The sequence below is a fragment of the Dermacentor albipictus genome, chromosome 4, assembly GCF_038994185.2.
Source record: "Dermacentor albipictus isolate Rhodes 1998 colony chromosome 4, USDA_Dalb.pri_finalv2, whole genome shotgun sequence".
Taxonomy (NCBI): Eukaryota; Metazoa; Arthropoda; class Arachnida; order Ixodida; family Ixodidae; genus Dermacentor; species Dermacentor albipictus.
Window position 1 is genome coordinate 111,462,149 of NC_091824.1, and position 17,986 is coordinate 111,480,134.

At 46.5% G+C, this 17,986-nt stretch overlaps 1 protein-coding gene across 4 annotated transcripts in view; it reads left to right on the forward strand.

Moving 5' to 3' along the window:
* Positions 1 to 466: 466 nt before the first annotated feature.
* Positions 467 to 17,986, forward strand: part of LOC135914032 (disintegrin and metalloproteinase domain-containing protein 10-like) — a 43,804-nt gene continuing 26,284 nt past the window's right edge. The window contains exons 1-8 of one of the 4 annotated variants that reach the window (XM_065446743.1): positions 467 to 630; positions 1,627 to 1,774; positions 3,941 to 4,035; positions 6,455 to 6,717; positions 8,077 to 8,352; positions 9,192 to 9,365; positions 11,475 to 11,667; positions 16,804 to 16,973. In XM_065446743.1, the coding sequence (XP_065302815.1) occupies positions 546 to 630; positions 1,627 to 1,774; positions 3,941 to 4,035; positions 6,455 to 6,717; positions 8,077 to 8,352; positions 9,192 to 9,365; positions 11,475 to 11,667; positions 16,804 to 16,973 (1,404 nt within the window). In that variant the 5' untranslated portion in view covers positions 467 to 545. Of the gene's footprint in view, positions 631 to 1,626; positions 1,775 to 3,916; positions 4,036 to 6,454; positions 6,718 to 8,076; positions 8,353 to 9,191; positions 9,366 to 11,474; positions 11,668 to 16,803; positions 16,974 to 17,986 lie in introns of all 4 variants that reach the window. The other 3 variants (XM_065446742.2, XM_065446744.2, XM_065446745.2) reach the window with 3 other exon arrangements.

Below are 17,986 nucleotides of genomic sequence, written 5' to 3' on the forward strand. Positions count from 1 at the left end.
TATGTACGCGTCACACTTGTGTCTGCCGTTATCGCTTTTGTATGCTTGAAAAGCGTACACTTCGTCTTGAAGCTGATGATGATGATGATGTCCATGATGAGTTTGGCGCTTACCCACTCACGGGGATTGGCCAAGAGTCGGGCAGACTTTGCTTATAGTTTTCGAGGTTCTCATGTTTTCGACAAGCCCTTTCATGTTTCACAGCATGACCTCAACGATTCGTTTTAATGGTCAGTTTTTGAGTGCCTATATGCGCTCTTGTCATTTCCTTACAGCTATTTGTCAGAAAGTTGCTGAGAGATCTAAACACCATACCATTCCGCTTCAAGACAAATGCCGTAGGTTACATGCTAATAAAGTACGTCAAAGAAAGTAAGAAGAAGCTGTGTTCTTACGACAATTATGATTGAAGAAATCAACATCAACATACAGATGCACGAGCACGTGTCACTTGCAAGAAGGAGAGAAGAAGCAGAAGAAGAAGAAGCAGAAGAAGAAGCAGAGTAGCTTGGAGCGTGTTTGACAAAGCATCTGAACAAGGCGAGATGGCAGCAAAGTTAGCGAAAAGCAAGACCGCCATCACGAACGCAATAGTTGCCCTTCTGTTCCTCGGCAGCAAAGGTGGGGAAGGTGAGCATATGCAGCAGGCAGCGCTAAAAATATGCCGGCGAACCTTCGTGCAAGCGTATCATGGAGGACATTCCTATAGCTTACATACTTGGTGAAGTTATTGATATAGATGAACGTAATGACATAGTGGGAGACATGAAAGCGAAAAACAGCCTGCCTGTTCGGCATCCCTGAGAAGCGTTCGAAATGTGCAATACGTGTCGGACCTTTGGTACCGTAATTTAACTGCGCATTGCTAGAATATTTAGCTGAACCTATATGCCTGCAGAGCCATATTACGAGTAGTTATATCCGACACAAATGAGAATATAGTTGGGCCTTCGAGTTCTCGGCGCTCCCCTCTTCGTTGAAAGATTTCCATCAGTCGCCGTCTCCATGAGCTTTCTCTTCCTGTGAAGCCTTCAGTTAATATTGTGAAATATGCGCCGGAAGTCCGAAAGTTTGCAAGAGGCGCCATCTTTTGCGAAACGCCGTCGTTGATGCCTTTCCCCGTATACAAACGATAAACTTTTCGGTATTCTTGGTCGAGCTTATTAACAACACTTGAGTGGCCCGAAAGAGAGCTGCGTGCTATAGTATACTCACGGAATGAAACGCCTCAATTTACGACTGACTTATTAGCATGTAACCTACGGCGTTTGTCTTGAAGCGGAATGGTATGGTGTCTAGATCTCTCGGCAACTTTCTGACAAACAGCTGTAACGAAATGACAAGAGCGCATATAGGCACTCAAAAACTGACCATTGTTTCCAGCGTCTCCCTTTCTTGTGACATCGGCATTATTTTGGCTTATACACTTAAGAGTCCGTGTCACCATTAGAGACCAGTTTCGTAGCAACATGACATGCACGAGTAATTGCACATACGAGGCGTTTTACTTTACTGTTTTTCTTTCGCGTTTCATTCCATGAGTACGATACATGAGGCTTCTTAGATTGTTGCAAGTTATGCATGGAAAATGACGCTCTGACAAGATCTGCTAACCCATTCACGCAGCGGAGGAGCTCGGCCCATTCCTCCGAAATTACGAGTTGCTGTCGTATCCGGGGTCGCAGCTGGACGCCACCTCAAGCTCCCACAGAGTCAAGCGATCCACGAAGGCGCCAGCCGATACCCTACATGTCCACTTCAAAGCCCAAGGGAGGTGAGGCGTCGTGAAAAAAATTAGATAGATAGATAGATAGATAGATAGATAGATAGATAGATAGATAGATAGATAGATAGATAGATAGATAGATAGATAGATAGATAGATAGATAGATAGATAGATAGATAGATAGATAGATAGATAGATAGATAGATAGATAGATAGATAGATAGATAGATAGATAGATAGATAGATAGATAGATAGATAGATATGCGAAGCTGTCTGCTTCTGAAGTGTCAGAGACTGCAATGAAAAGTCAAGGGCGAGAAGAGGAAGGAGAGGGGGTATTTAATGTGTAAAATTAAATTTCGGATGATTCTCGTCTCGAGATCAGATGTGATGTCTCATTGAATCACGTTAGTAAGGCTGCCGCATACATAGTTATCATCAGCCTATTTATGCCCGCCGCAGAAGGAAAGACCTTTCTCCCAGCGATCTCCAGTTGCACCTGTCTCGCACCAGCTGAATGTATTTTGTGCTTGAATATAATTTCTTCACACTGCCTTGTTTTCAGCCGTCCGCGACTTTTTATTACATACATACATACATACATACATACATACATACATACATACATACATACATACATACATACATACATACATACATACATACATACATACATACATACATACATACATACATACATACATACATACATACATACATACATACATACATACATACATACATACATACATACATACATACATACATACATACATACATACATACATACATACATACATACATACATACATACATACATACATACATACATACATACATACATACATACATACATACATACATACATACATACATACATACATACATACATACATACATACATACATACATACATACATACATACATACATACATACATACATACATACATACATACATACATACATACATACATACATACATACATACATACATACATACATACATACATACATACATACATACATACATACATCAAGAGAAGAGCGAAGGTAACCCATAGAGGTAGCCAAACGGGTCATTCCTTGCCAGAAAAAAACACCTACGCGCTTTCAGCTGTTAGCCGTGGCGTCATTCGGTAAGGTCGAAAACCAATACATTCAATTCAGATCGTAGTTGACGCTCAGTGTGATCTTCTTCCTATTTTGGGCCGATATAATGGGACGATTATATTCCAAATCGGTTCCTTTTCGCGCTTCATTAATAGGTCGAATGGCAGTCCTCCAGAGCTATTATCAAGATCGGCTATTCGTGAGATGTAGATGACACGTAAGGAATAAAATTGAAATAAATGGATTGTTGTATTATCCGAGCCAAGGGCGCGTTGTAAAGCGAATCACTGTGACGCTCCAGCCTGCCATGTCCTGGCTTGTCTTTTATATTTTCGTCAGATACGATTCCCACTGTAGATGGGTGGTTCTTTGGCACGGATTACCTGACATTTGGAAAACGTGGAGAACGTATGTTGCAATAAGCAACTCTATTCTGCTCAAATGCTGGCATAATCGCTTCAACGGCGCAAGAAAAGTCCACAAAATGATTTATTTTTCAATTTTTCTTTGTCGATGGAAGAACTTGTCACACAGAAACGAAAAATCTTATAAAGGCGCTAGTTGCACAATGGATGCGTTATCTTTCCGCATACAATTGTCTAAACTGCAATAAATAAACGAGACAGTGGATGACAGGAAAATGAACACTTCGAAACGCTAAAATAGTCGTCGAGCAAGGAATATGTCGCTGGAGCCAATATTCTGACAATGGGACTTCTGTTCGTCATTGCATCCTTTCCTTGGCAGCATTTGTATAGGCCGCTCCGCCTCACCCAACGGGGTGTATAATAATATGGCGCGAAAAGTAAAACGTAGGAAGCCCCCCGTTTTACTTTAATCACATTTCATAGCCCATTGGGTGTGGGGGTGATCGAGCTTTATAAACGCCGCCAAGGAAAGCGATTGTTACAATCACGAGAAGTCCCATTGACAGTCACGTTGGCTCCGGCCACATATTCTTTGTTCGATCACTGTTGTAAACTGCATTAAGATGCTTTCCGGTTATCTTCGTGTAACTAATACATTGAGCTTACCTGCCCAAACTTGTGTTTTCATCGTTTATTTAATCCATTTCAGGGACTTTCACCTCGTACTGCGCAGAGACTTTTCCGCTTTTGCGGACAACTTTGTCATGAGGACCTCGTCCGGGCCTGTCGACGCCGATCTTTCGCACATCTACTCCGGTTACCTTGACGGTGAGCCAAAAGCTACTCTGCATCGCGCTGAGTGCTTCAGCGATCTATTACGTCAATAAGTGTGTACATACTGCTTGCTGCCGCTCGCCATAATAAATATATATGCACCCTACGCCCCCCTCTACCACCCCACCTCCGAGTAATCTACAACTTCGACGATTTCCCGGGATGCTGTTCCCAATACATAATTAATTGCTACGTTCTTTTTCTTCGTACGCCTGATATTTTTTGGGACGACGTGCTGTTGAATAACTCAAAGCTATACGCAGCTCTACGATGCTGTAAAAACTTGAGGGTACAATAAATGAATAAGTAAATGAATGAATGAATGAATGAATGAATGAATGAATGAATGAATGAATGAATGAATGAATGAATAAATAAGTAAATAAATAAATGAATAAATAAATAAATAAATAAATATCTTTTAAGTCGTAGTTACCAATTTCATCATTTACCACAACGCGCGTACTTATGCGGTGGAAGCGAACCTTGTGCTACTGCAATCGCTTGTCGCGTCAACCATAAGGAACTAATTTTCGGCGTACTTTCAGTGCTGATTCGCTTTGCGTCAGTGCGATGAGCTCGGACTGAGTGGCGACTGTGCTTCGACTAATTCGCCTCTACTGAAATCAGTTCCATGTGGCTGCTTATTAATGAAAATACCTCGTGATATGATTGTCTGGTTATCGCGCCGTGTGGTACGGACGCATCAATGTTGAAGGACGCACGCAGTAAATTCGCCTAAAATAGTTTCCACGCTGTTGCTGCTGAAGCCATGATGCGCCCACTATTTCGCTTAACGCTAACCTTTTCAAGCACTGTCTTTTCGCTCGTGCCATCAGGAAGTGGAACTTACTGCTTGAGGAATTTCGCGACAATGATAGCCCTTATTCTGAACATAACCTGTTTGACTGTGCATGACCGTACGCAGTGCTTAAAGTGATTGTAATTGAATACTTGTACTGTCGTGTGTTGCACAGTATATTTACATATCTATTTTGCCCATAAAGTGCTCTATAGTGATGAGTATTTCCACCTTATGCATTTTGTCTGATTTTATCTTATAAAGTGCTCTTTGTATTGCCCCTGATTGGTCCTCTGACCGAAACGTATATATTTAAAAAGGTAATTAAAAGACAAGGCCGTTTTGCCTGAAAGCGAAGTATTGACAAGCGATAGAAAGGTATGGCGTTGCGCCCAGACTCTTCGGACGATGTTCTAACTATTCGTAGTTGCTGACGCGACGAGCTCGCAAGGCTACTCCGGTTCAGTAGAAGTTGGTAGGAGGAACAGTGCCCTGGCAGCTACCAGGCATCTCATAACGCTGGCATGATGAATATCAGCGGCAGTGGTGTTGCAGGCATCATATCTCAATGGTGCATGAGGCCAGACCGACGGGAAAGCGTCGGCGGGAGTTAGCGCCCTTGTGAAATATTAGATAACGTTAGCTTGACATCTACTGCTCGTTCCGCTAGGACCAGTGCGTGCAGATAGCAGCTCAGCAGGACCGCTAGTGTGCTTATATCGCGCGTGCGCGCAGCGCTCATGCCAGCAGCAGAAGGCATGCTAACGCTGCACGGTGCGTACACTTCGCTTCGTCGTTTTTGACGTCAAACGCAATCCGTGTCTCTGGAGACAGAGTTTCTCACTATAACACGTAGAGGGTAATCTGGCGCCACCGTCTATGGGAGTTTCTTAAGGGGGCACCGTGCCGTCATGGGAATGACGGTATATGTGTCTGCGAGGCTCGTGTTGGCTGGTGTTGTAAGAGGCTTCGTCTAAAACGTGGATATGGCTACGCAAATAACGCGTTCTCAAAGTAAAATCTTCATAAAATGTTTCCATTCACGCATATTACATCTTTACTCACCCACGATGCATTTCCAAGGGAAGAAAAGCAAGAACAGACGACCAACTGTTTCAAAGCGAGTGCGAACCTTATCGTCTGTCTTCCAACTTTAGCGGCCCGCTGATACTTTTTACGTAACATGTAGTCGTACACGCAATAAGAAGTTCTCATGGTTAAACAAAACATGTTTTCGCGTAATAATAAATCTAAAACAGCTTTTCACGTGTTGTTCTAGTAGAGAATGAATCATTGTGACAGACGAAACGGTACTTGCCAAGCGCGTCTTCAAGGCGTCCTGTCTCTACGAGAACGATGCCAATCCGAATCCACAATATACCGGCATTCCCATGCATACCACAGCGCAGCAGCGCCAGATGCCCCTCTAGGTAATGTAGTGAGAAACTCTATGTCTGGAGACCCTCTAAACCTTCTCCGCTTGGTTAGCGCGCATGCGCCGTCGATAGCGGGACAGCACGACAACGCCGACGCCAACGACGCGAACGCGCCTCGAGTATTCAGGCATTATTGATCGAGGGACCCTTATAAATGCTGTCGCAATAATTTCAGGCGATGCGGGCAGCCACGTGTTCGGCTCTGTCATCGGCGGCGTCTTCGAAGGCCGAATCACCGCGAGCGACGGACGCGTCTTCTACGCCGAGCCAGCCTGGAAGTACGCGGGACAGCTGCCAGCGAATTCGACCGGACACACGGTCTTCTACACGGCCAGTGACGTGCGCCTGCCGCCGCAGCTGGCTGCGCACGGTGGATGCGGGCTCGACAGGCTGCAGTCGCACCTAGCCGCTCAAGGGATCGACCTGCGGGCTCGCACGGTGAGCTCACCGCTGACGTCATGTTGAAGTAACGACCGTTTCTTCCTGCATTCTGAAGAATCCTGGTTTTCGACGTCCTCGGTGCAAGTCTAAGCCTTCTAAGCACCATCAAGGGAGACGCGTCCGAAATAGTTGGCAAAGGTTCCCGCGCCATTAACGAGCTTGTGGATGTCCTCCGAAAGAAAAGCAAGCACTGTATTCACAGTCGTCACTGTAAGCAACCACTGTATTGTGGGATTACTGAGATGTAAAGACCGAAAGTGCCGCTATGAAGGAAACTTGACAGGAAGTTAAGGCGCGCAAACTCAGAGATGAAAAGGAAAATAATAGGCCCGTTACTGGTACATAAACAAAACAGCTTAGATTATGAATCAGACGCGCATAGACGATGTTCCACTTGGAATGTCTTTCTAATTTGGACAATAATATATCTCAGATGAGATTTAATTGCCGGCTGTTGTGCTGCAGAAAATATCAGACGCGCTTTCAAAACTCCATCAAAGCAGATTGTCTATGCCGGAAACGCGACATAGACGTCGGGTTTTCGACAACACCTATTATGCTTGAGCAGGCGGCGTCAAAATTTATGACGTCATGGTGAGCTGTTGTGGGAACTTAAGGCAGCCTCGCTCGCCTGCCTTTTTTGTTGTTGCGTCTATCTTTTCGCTTAAGCCCCCTCTCACGGTAAGAATGGCATTTATCATATTGCAGAAGGCTAAATTACTATACAAGCGGACAACTTTCTGTGGCTAATGAAGGAAAAGCTGCGGAGGCAAAGCGCGCTCAAGTGAGAGCGCTCCTGAACAGAGTCCCGCGTTTTAATTCACGTAGGGTTAGGCAGGGGAAGAGAAAACACAGGTGCCTCATTAGCAGCAGTTAAATTTGACGGAACACACCACTGAGTGTAAACGTTTAGTCATTTTGCGGCTTTTCACTTCCGCGTCTGGGCAAATGCGAAACCGTTGCACATGGAAACTGCGTCGATTCAACGTTTGTTCCGAGCAACCAAGAGTGCTGTCAACGCTGCCGGACTATTTGGCGTGGTAACACGTGTGCAGCAGCCACGCGCCCTTAGCTTTCCCTTCAGAGCCACGGAAAGTTGTCCGCGAGTATAGTACAGGACGGGACTTGCGTACCTTTTTAGCGTCCCTGTTAATATAGGTCAGTGATATATGCGCCTAGATAGACGGAGCTGCGTGAGTTTTTATCTCCCCCTCCCCCGTCCCCCAGCGTAGGGCAGGAAGCCGGATTGTTTGTTCTGGTTTACCTTTCCTTCCCATCATCAAGAATCTCTCCTTTGTTCTGGTTAACTCTCTTGCATTTGCATTTCTTCTTTGTTTCGTCTCTCTTTCTCTCTAGCGTCTCCTTAACAGATCGCCAGTCACGCTTTGCGCCTTTGTGCACCTACGTACGTCTCGTTACCTCTGTCTGTGCTGTCTGGTGCAAACGCAGACACAGCGGAGTCGGAGTGCTTCTACGCGACACTGGCGGAGAAGCGGCAGTCATCGCCGAGTGCGCAGGTCTCTCGACTACGCCGAACCTCCTCCCGGGACGTATGAGCCGAGGAACCGCAGTGGTCAAAATCGGAGTGGGCAATCGCGCAGCGACGAAAACCGGCGCGTATGCCACATGCAGGTGGGCTGTGCCGGTATCATAGGTTAGCGACGTGCGTTGCCAGGCGAGTTTTCGCATATTTGGACGTTTGAAACGGGCGCACAAATAGCACAAGACCAGGCCGGGAGCGGGTGGGCAGGAGGGCGGCTGCTGCTTTATATGGCCATGATTAAGAAAAATTGAGCCCCTATAGGTTCCCCTTTTCTCGTTTATTCACAGTGAGGGTATCGGGTCTGGCAGCCTTGGTGTCATTAGGTAGCATAAGAGGTTTTATTAGCCACGTGCCCGGTCTCCTAAGATCACGTGTTACGCGACGCCATCGGGCAAAAAAAAAAAGAAAAGGAAGGATGTGCCACATCCACCCACCATGGCTCAGAGTGGCGCCGACTAACAATACTAGGGCTAGCTTTAGTAAACATAAATATCCAAGTTAGTGGGCGGTCTGATAGCCGTTGCCGTAGCACAATCTGTAGCGCAACGAACGCGCGCAATGCGCAGGTTGTGGGTTCGGCTCCCACAGGCGGCACGTTACCTTTTCGTCCACTTTCATTTTCCTTTCTATAATTTCTGCATTTCAATTTCAACCACAGCTCATTTCTCCGATGCTTTCAGTGGCTTCAATGTCTGTTGGCGTTATATGGTCACAATTAACAAAAATCGAGCTGCTCTGTACCCCTTCTTCTCTCGTACAGAAAATGTAGTTTAAAGCAACAAAAGGACGTAAGTCATAGGGTCATTTCGTTATGCACTCGCTTTATTAAGCAGCGCTGTCGCGGTGCCCGACGCTCACATCCGAGTGTACCAGCGATAACGCGCCGGCTAATAGGTACGCACTATGCACCGACACGACTTCCTTGCAGATTGTGGTAGACCACGTGCTGTACGAGTTCTTTGCCGATAATGTGGATGACAAGACAGCCCGCGAACGAATCACCGCCCTGGTGAGCTCGCATATCACCTCCACCAACATCATCTACTCCACCACCGACTTCGAAGGCATCATCGGCCTGCGCTTCGTGCTTCAGGATCTGAGAGTGAGTTGGCCACGACGCGCTCCGCTTTAGCGCAACGTCGCTCGGGGCTTCATATGCGCTTACCACACTTTATGCGTTCATCATGAGTCTAGTTAGGTCCAGTGCAAGCACCTCGCAGACATATCAAGTTCCCCATATCGTTCACGCATGAATTCGAAACCACACCATTGTCTAGATTGTGTAAACCTTTGTTCCGCACCATTCTCCGCGGCCTTCGACTGCTTTTTCATTCTCTCGCAATCCTATTATGTTGCTGTAATATGCCACCTGGAATCTGTTCGACGTACCCAATCGCGCTTTTTGCTCGTAATTTCAACGAAACTACAATCTACAAGCATTTGATCCCTAAGCCATATTGCTGTCTTTGAATCCTTTAACGGGAAGGCTCAAACTTTCACTTTCGTCTCCATGCGCCTTTGGACGCGCATCACTCGTTTGCGGCCCTGCCCACATCGCTTTTCATAAGAAGCGATTCGTCGAAGATGGCAGCATCTTCGCGCATTCATCTGTCACTGCACTGGTTAAAAGCGTGGACCGGTACGAGGACATATATACACAGAAAATATGTCATCTCGTAATGCACTGAGCACTACTGATAACTATGAAAGGACGCACCAGACAATGACGACAGGGCGCAAATTACCAATTAAGTTGTTTACGCTTCGACTCATAGTTTGCCAGTACTCAGAGTTGGTAGTTGGTGAGCTGCAGTCCTTGTCTGTTGTGTCCTTTCGTGACTGTCAGTATTACTTGGCGCATTGCAAGACGAATGCCAACTATCCCGATTTATCTCGATAATCGCAATACACGCAATGTAAACTAGACGAGCACTCGATGACATGTCCAGATGCAGTGGAAAGTGATGTGCATCATGCAGCAGCGCAACGAATAAACTCGGAGAAGAAGAGAGAACATAATCTTTCAACTAATTTTAATGAAGACACTTTTCTAATATATAAACACAGTTGAATGCGGTAAAATAAAAGAAAACGAAAACGGTCTCAAAACGGACAAAACTTACTATAAAATTACCTATACACGATACACTTGTGGTTACACATGATTCAAGTATGTTGATTCATCCTGTGTCAAGAAATCTGGGACTAATATATGTATACCCTGCCACATTCACATCTTTTGAATCACGAAGAACTTCGTCTACGAAGAACTTTGTCTATTTCACAAAATGAACCATAGCACGCGCCTGTCCACTCTACCGCTCATTCGTCCATCTTGTACATCTCGGCGTTTGCATAATCATCTCTGTTTCCAGCGTATCTTTGGCGGAAGAAATGCTTTCAATTCTTCCGCTTTACCACGTGCCATTCAGCATTGGAATAACCTACCAAACGACATAGTTGATATTCTTGACCCAGTATCCTTCAAAGCACGCTTATGCATATTATTTCCATAATTCATCACAACTAAACCATACTGCGCACCTAAGTGAATACTTGTAGCAAAGTTGTATAGTTCTTTCTTTTTGTTTTGTTTGAATGTTTGTTTTGTATTGCTTTAACATTATTAGAGACTTGTTCTTTCATCTTCACCTGCTACCATTTGTATAATTTCTTGGTACTCCTTTTTTGTTACATCACACAGTCGTTTTGTTTCATTTGTCGCGTTATTATATTATTACATATTTGTTCTTTCATGTTTACTCGCTAACAATGTATAATTTCTTTTTACTCATTTCCTTTTTGCTTATTCCCGGTATCCTCCCCTCACGCAATACTCCTTCAGGAGCCTATGAGCTAAATGAATACATAAATAAATGAATACACATTGACTGTCTCACATTTGTTGCGCTGCTAATGATGCACATAATTCAACTTGGCCAGTACTGTACTTGCACAGTGTTGTTCGTTGCTTGGAACAAATGAGATTTTTGTTCCTAAAACGATGGAATCAGGCAAATCTGCGTAGTGCCCTGGGTCTAAACGACAGCATTGCGACGTATTGCAGATGAACCAAGTTGCCTCACTTCCACGAAACTTTATCAACCTTTCGGACTTCTTGCGAGGTTATTCGTTAGCATCACCGGCAATACATATGGCCAGCATAGTTGACTGATCATGCCGATATGTGAGCTGACGACGCTGGGCGCAGATCAACGACACCGCAACGTGCGAGGATTACATGGCCCACAGAAACCCGTTCTGCCGCAATGATTTGGACGCAACCCTGATGTTGCACCTATTCTCCCATATAGACCACGACGATTTCTGCCTGTCATACGTCTGGACCAATCGTGACCTGGGAGAAGGTACTTTGGGTCTCGCCTACATTGCCCTTCCAAACGGTGAGCGCTGCGACGTCCGTCTCGGTCAAACCTTGAGGAGCCTTTTTTCGCCTGTCTCTGTTTAGCTGTCGATATCATTACGGTGATTTTATTATCGCCAGGCTAAGTACACTTCCTTGAAGAAATGACAATCCCTCAGATTTGTTGTGATGTTCTTGCTTACAGGCTCATTGCAGCGAATAACTAGCCTGGAAGCAGGCAAAAAATAAGTTCCCGTAAGCGCACTACCACTGAGCATACACTGTAATTCCTCGAGCGGGGGACTACCGAATTGCCCAGGTTTTGAGACACAGGCTTATAACTTAGGTGAGCAGGCATCCTGCCCTTGTCAACGCTGGGCTTTCGCTCGCCCAATGTGTCTAGCAAGCGTTGCACAGCTTAAATGAAGAAACGGGCCTCCGAGGTCTCCAGCGAGCAGCGACGCGCCGCGACGGAGGTATCGGAGGCGATGTCGTTGGTTTCTATATGCCGATTAACGCAACGCTTTCCGAGGTGCAAAAGGACTCTCTTCAGTTGCGAGGCGCAGCCAGGTTTGATTCAAAGTCGGGGTGAATTTCGTTCTTTTTTCATTGTGCCCGCTGATGTCGACACATGGCCAGAATTTCAAGTTAAGAAATGGGATAAGACACAAATGGTGTATTCGTTATTGAGATGGGAACAAAAACATTTAAGTCAGCCGGAGAGTTCACATGATAGTGATATGAGCTTATTCAGTGAGAGGCAGCGTCACCTGAGCGGAAGTAGCGGTTGACGCAGGCAAAGTTTAGAAAATATTTGTGAAGTGCCTGCCGGGATTTATCGCTCACGGCTAACGCCGCGGACGCCGACGCCGACACCGACGCCGACGACACCGGCTTTTCTGCGACACGAGCTCCTTAACGCTGTCGCGTTAATAACCGAGCCAGCCATCACGCCCCGACCCGCTATGTTAGCGTGGTGGTTATGGCGTTGCACTGCTGAATACGAGGTCGCGGGTTCAATTCGGATCGCCGCGGCCTCATTCCGATGCGGGCGTAATGCAAAAGCGTCCGTCTACTGCACATATATTGAGTGCACATTAAACTACCCTAGGTGGTCGATATTAATCCGGAGGCGTCCACTATGGCGTCCCTCGAAATCCACAGGGCAGTTTCAGAAGGTTAAACCCCAGAGTTTAATCAATCACTCCCACTTCAAGCAAATGTGCTTTTCGCTGTTTCAAGCACGCGCATTACTTTCCGGCGGGTTTGCATTGTTAAATAGCATTCCTTAAGTGCGCAGCGGAGTTGCAATGCAGACGTTATCCTGCTTGTTGCGACGACAAGGAGTACGTCGTCATGCATTATAGATTATGTTATTTCGTTTTTTTTTTGAGAGAAATGGCGTTCACTGGGCAAATTTCTGTTGTTTCCTTGGCACAACTACATACGGAAAGTCGATATTGTTTCCGCACTTCAAGTAGGTTTCATAGATGGAATTCCTACTGGCGGATGTCACAAAACCTTCAGGAAAATTTAGTATCGCTAATTTGTTTGGTGCCGTTATGTTTTCAGTGCGTCGAAGACGAAACAAATGGGTTTGATCGAAGTGTTAAACTATCAGAAGAAAATGGATCCGGAAGCGTCTAGTTAGTTCAGAAGCTGCAGGTCTCAATTTGTCGTTCCGGACTGCTCGGGATTAGCGATGCGTTGTTTTCAGCCAATAAGCGTTGACGGACGCAGCTTGTGTAACAGCTCTGGGCAATCCAGCACGACAAATTGACATCTTCTGCATGCATTTCCAACTTGGCTACACTTTTTCCTAAAGTAATTCAGGGAGTACTGCGCTTTCATCTTCGATTTGACAGTGCAGCGCGCGTCCCCTGCAACGCGCTCTTCGATTTGATTTCATGTGAGAACCTGCTCAGCACGAGTTCATGGTTTTCCTGCACTCGCTACTTTGAAAACGCAGCTGTCGGGCAGACTTTTGAATGCAGACAACATGGCGCAGCATTCATTCGGTTTGAGCCGACGTAAATATCTTCCACAGTGGATATGCAATAGTCCCTTTAGCCTGCATAGAAGAACAAGGTATGTTATGCAAGCCAGTTCGATGCCTGCATGGTTCTCAGAACACGTTTATTGGTTTCAAAACCACAAAACACGGCCTTCGAAGGCGCGTACATAAGAGGAAAGAAATTGCGTGACCTCTTTTTGTACGCGTCTTCGAAGGCTGGGTTTTGTCGTTTTTCAAGCAATATGTACCAGCAAGCCCAGCGTCAGATTCTCCTATGTTTATTAGTGCTTCAAACGCGCTTTGTTCGGACGGCTTTCTCCGGAGACGTGCTTTTGATGAAGAAAAAAGAAGCACCCTACACCACACCTTCGTTGCCACCGCGTAGTACAACCACGCTAAAGAATATTACGATAGCCAAAAGGCCGAATCGTTGCCTCTACATGTAAAGCGCATATTTGTCCAAAGGCCTTATCCTCCCGCAGCAGACAACAGACTTTTAACAACAGACAGTTTTAACGCGACAGCGTTAACGAGCTCGTGTCGCAGCAAAGTCGGTGTCGTCGGTGGCGGCGTTCACCATGAGCGAAAAATTCCGGAAGGCAATTCATAAATAAAAACAACTTGCAAGATGGGCTGGGTGGGAATCGAACCAGGGTCTCCGGAGTGTGAGACGGAGACGCTACCACTCAGCCATGAGTTCGATAGTTCAAAGCGGGACAAAAGCGCCTCTAGTGAATGCGGTGTTGCCTTGTTGAATTCCAATGGCGAAGTCGGAGCAAGTTTTTCTGCTCGTTTCGGAGCAAGTTTGTTCCAATGGCAGAGTGAGGGCGGGAGTAAGGTGTTCCAGTGAGAGAGTCGGAGGGGATTCAGAGCGGGAGTCACTCCGTGGAGCAGAAAAAGCTGCTCCGCCAAAATCGGCGGAGTGGACAGGAACTCTGCCTGACGTATTTCCTTTACCACGTTTTTCTGCTGGGAGGCGCCACCGGTCACGACTCGCGAGGAAGCAAAAGCTGCTGCACGCTTGGCGAGATATCCATTCCGCACTTTTAAATAAACAACAGGTGAACGGCGCTGAAGAGACAAGTGACCGGTGCGGCGGTGCTGGGAGCAAACAGCGGAAGGAAATGACAACACGCAAGGTATCCTGGGTAACTCGGTGATAGAACTTCCGCTTCCGCCTTGCTCCGGCGGCGCAGGTTGTGTTCCACTCGCGGATCTGGAGGGGTTGCTCTGCGCCAGAGTCGAGTGCTCGCTCGCGGAGTCCGTCGGCTGCTCCGACTCCGCCATTGGAATTCAAGAAACGAGCTGCAGAAAGCTATACTGTGGTGTATATCGGTAATTATGAGCATGTAATTTACAGAAGTCGCAGTTAAACGCGTAGCGAAGTACATTACCGCTACATTTTTCTCATCGATTTACAAGCCGCGTGGTGAACGCAGGAGATGTGTTGTACTCTCAATACGTGAACGCGTGTGGCTGTGGACGGTGTTGAGCAGAAGTGTTGCAGAAATTGCAGTCGAAGAGACCTTATTCCTCTGCGGCACTGCGTCTGCGTTTGTGCATGCCAAGCTAGCGCCTGATAAATACAAGCTGGCTGAAATATTGACGTTTGAATTTCATTTCATACATCGTAGAACACAGATAATTTGCCCTGTTCTTCAATTTCGAATAATGTGCGCCAGGTGTGCGAAAAAAGAATGCTGACAAGTGCACGTATCCGTGCTTGCCTGCGGCGTCGGTATGTAGCCATGTAGCGGGTTCACTTCTTTGTCTTGAATTTATAACAGCAGTGACGTATATTCATTGAATTTCCGAACTAGTTGGGCGATTAGGAGTGCAGTTCACAGGAAACGGCCGATCTCGCCCACGCAGCTGAGGTGTATTTCGGAATAGAGCCGTGTAGTTTAAATTCGTCTAGATAATAAACATCCAGGAACTTTAGGATAAGTATAAATTGGTTAGCCACGTTTACAGATGTAGCTTGTGCATGTTTTAGCTCATTTGCGTTACTGCTTGTTTTAGTGATGCTAAATGTGGGAAAAACGAAAACAATTCTGGCAAACACTCAACGACAGGGGAGTCAATCTTGCATTAATGAGAGTTAACTATGATCAGAGCTCATCTGAACAGGACAAGTACTTTTGACCGTAGACGCACTGTGCGACGGTCATGGACCTAGAAACATTCTCAGCCTCAATGTCGACGCCAAGTTTGTAAGATAGCCAAGATTGAGAGAGAGAAAGGCAGGGAGGTTAGCTTTTGTAGACTGGGAGGCTACCTTGTGCTGGGATGAGAGGTAAACTGTGGTAGCGTGCGGCAACCTTGAAGCCGTACTCCAGAAAACGACAGTGGCCGGTGCAGAACAAGGAATCAGCGTTTATTCTTTAGCACACGCTTTTTATAGGCAGCGGTTACTTATCCGCTGCTGATATCAGTGCCCGTGATGACGAAGTGGCACGGCATGCGCTTGGCGTTACGTCATTACATAAACAGAAATAAAGAAGATAGAAAGATACGCAAGCTGATAAAAGTAAACGAGTGGGATGACCGAGTATTATCGTATGTTCGAGGCTTATCGGATGTCCGAGAATTATCGGGTCCGACTATTATCGTTTCCAACAAAAGGGTGGTTGTGCAGACTGACTAATGCGCTTGAAAGTTCTCATCTAGGTGCACTGAAACAAGAGTATTCACAAGGAATATGCGCAATTGTTTCTTCGAAGTTACAGCCATCGCATGTAGTGTTGCCGGCCTTTGTGATGTGAAATGAAATGTTATGACAATTACCTAACAGATCGCACCGACACACCTCTGGCGTGACCTAGGAGTCCGTACGCCAAGCACAGAATTTCCTACAAAAATTATCAGAGACATCTATGGCGCTAACGTTTACGGCCACTGTAAGTATGATGGTTCAGCCAGCATACGAACCATGGATTGGCCTTAACTTCATCCTGGTTTCAGCTGGCCTTGTGAATTTGCAGATAGTTCATTTTCAACAACATCTATGCCTCTAAAACGCGACAATGACAATAATTATGGAATTTGCGCACGGACTAATTGCCTCGTTTGTTTAGAAAGATTGTTCAGTGAAAAATGTCAAAGATAAGTGTAGTAATAATTGTAACAAGAGCGTCTAACGAGCGTTTCACATGCACGCAGAACCCGGTGGCGCGTGCGAGAAGTTTCGCACGGTGACCACGCGCTGGGGCCGGAAGCGCCTGGCGCTCAATACGGGCGCCATCACATTCCTGTTGCACGGCGGATCCGTGGTCCCGGCTGTCAGCGAGGTCACATTTGCCCACGAGATCGGACACAGCTACGGATCACTGGCGAGTACACATCCTCTGCCTCCAGGGAGCAGCGCCCTTGCACCCACCGATATACGAGGAAGCATGCTCGGAGTCGTGCGCATCATCCTTAGGCCCTTTCTGGCCTAAGGATGAACCGTTTCTGGAACCTGGGAACCTTGAAAAGAGGGTCATTGAGTCGCAACAGCTTTTGAATATTCCATTTAAATGCTTAAGCATTCTTTGCCCAGTACCCCAGCAGAATGTGTCCGTCGCTCGAAAAGCCTTGCGTCCGCGTGAAATGCGTAATTTGAGAAGTTCATACGTCTAATTTTTGTAATAGTGCAAATGTTGGTGATTGGTAGGATTATAAGCGATAAGGAACAATTAAAAAAAAAGATCCGCTTTCATTCTACTCTGTGAAACTGGACGTACAGCGAAGCTGGTGCGGACGTTAGGCGAGTACCACATACTCCAACTAAAGACCGCCAGCAGCGGCAAGCGAATTGACCTTCGCGCTGCCTCTCACTTCAACGCATACTAAATGGCGAGAACACAGCGCGCACGGAGCTATGAGCCATCGGCGACCTTAGACTCTCTATTCATCGCAGGTCGCTTTCAAGATAGGGCCCGTGCGGCCGTGCGCGGCCGAGCCATACGCAGGAGCTGCCGGAGTAAAATGCCCCCCCCCCCCCCTCCCTCCCTTGCCCTCGGTGCCTGGCGCGCGACGGAAGACGGCGCGCTTCCTCCCCGCTTTCCACCTTTGAGCACGCCAAATTGAGCCGCCATCGCCGGCATACCGCCGCACGCTTTCACTCGCACATACAGCATACGGCGCGCGGCGACAATTTTGTCACCCTTGGGCTTTATACAAAACATCAGGGCGATGGCGACGGCAGAAATGGGCCTAGACTGCCCATATAGTTGCTATCGCAATAATAAAATGAAAAAAAAAGGAAACGCAGCTTTGGTGAAACCGGTTGTGACAGTGTTCCGGCTCTGTTGATACGGCCGCTTTAAAGGAGCCATGCAGCTTCCAAGCAACTCATCTCCAC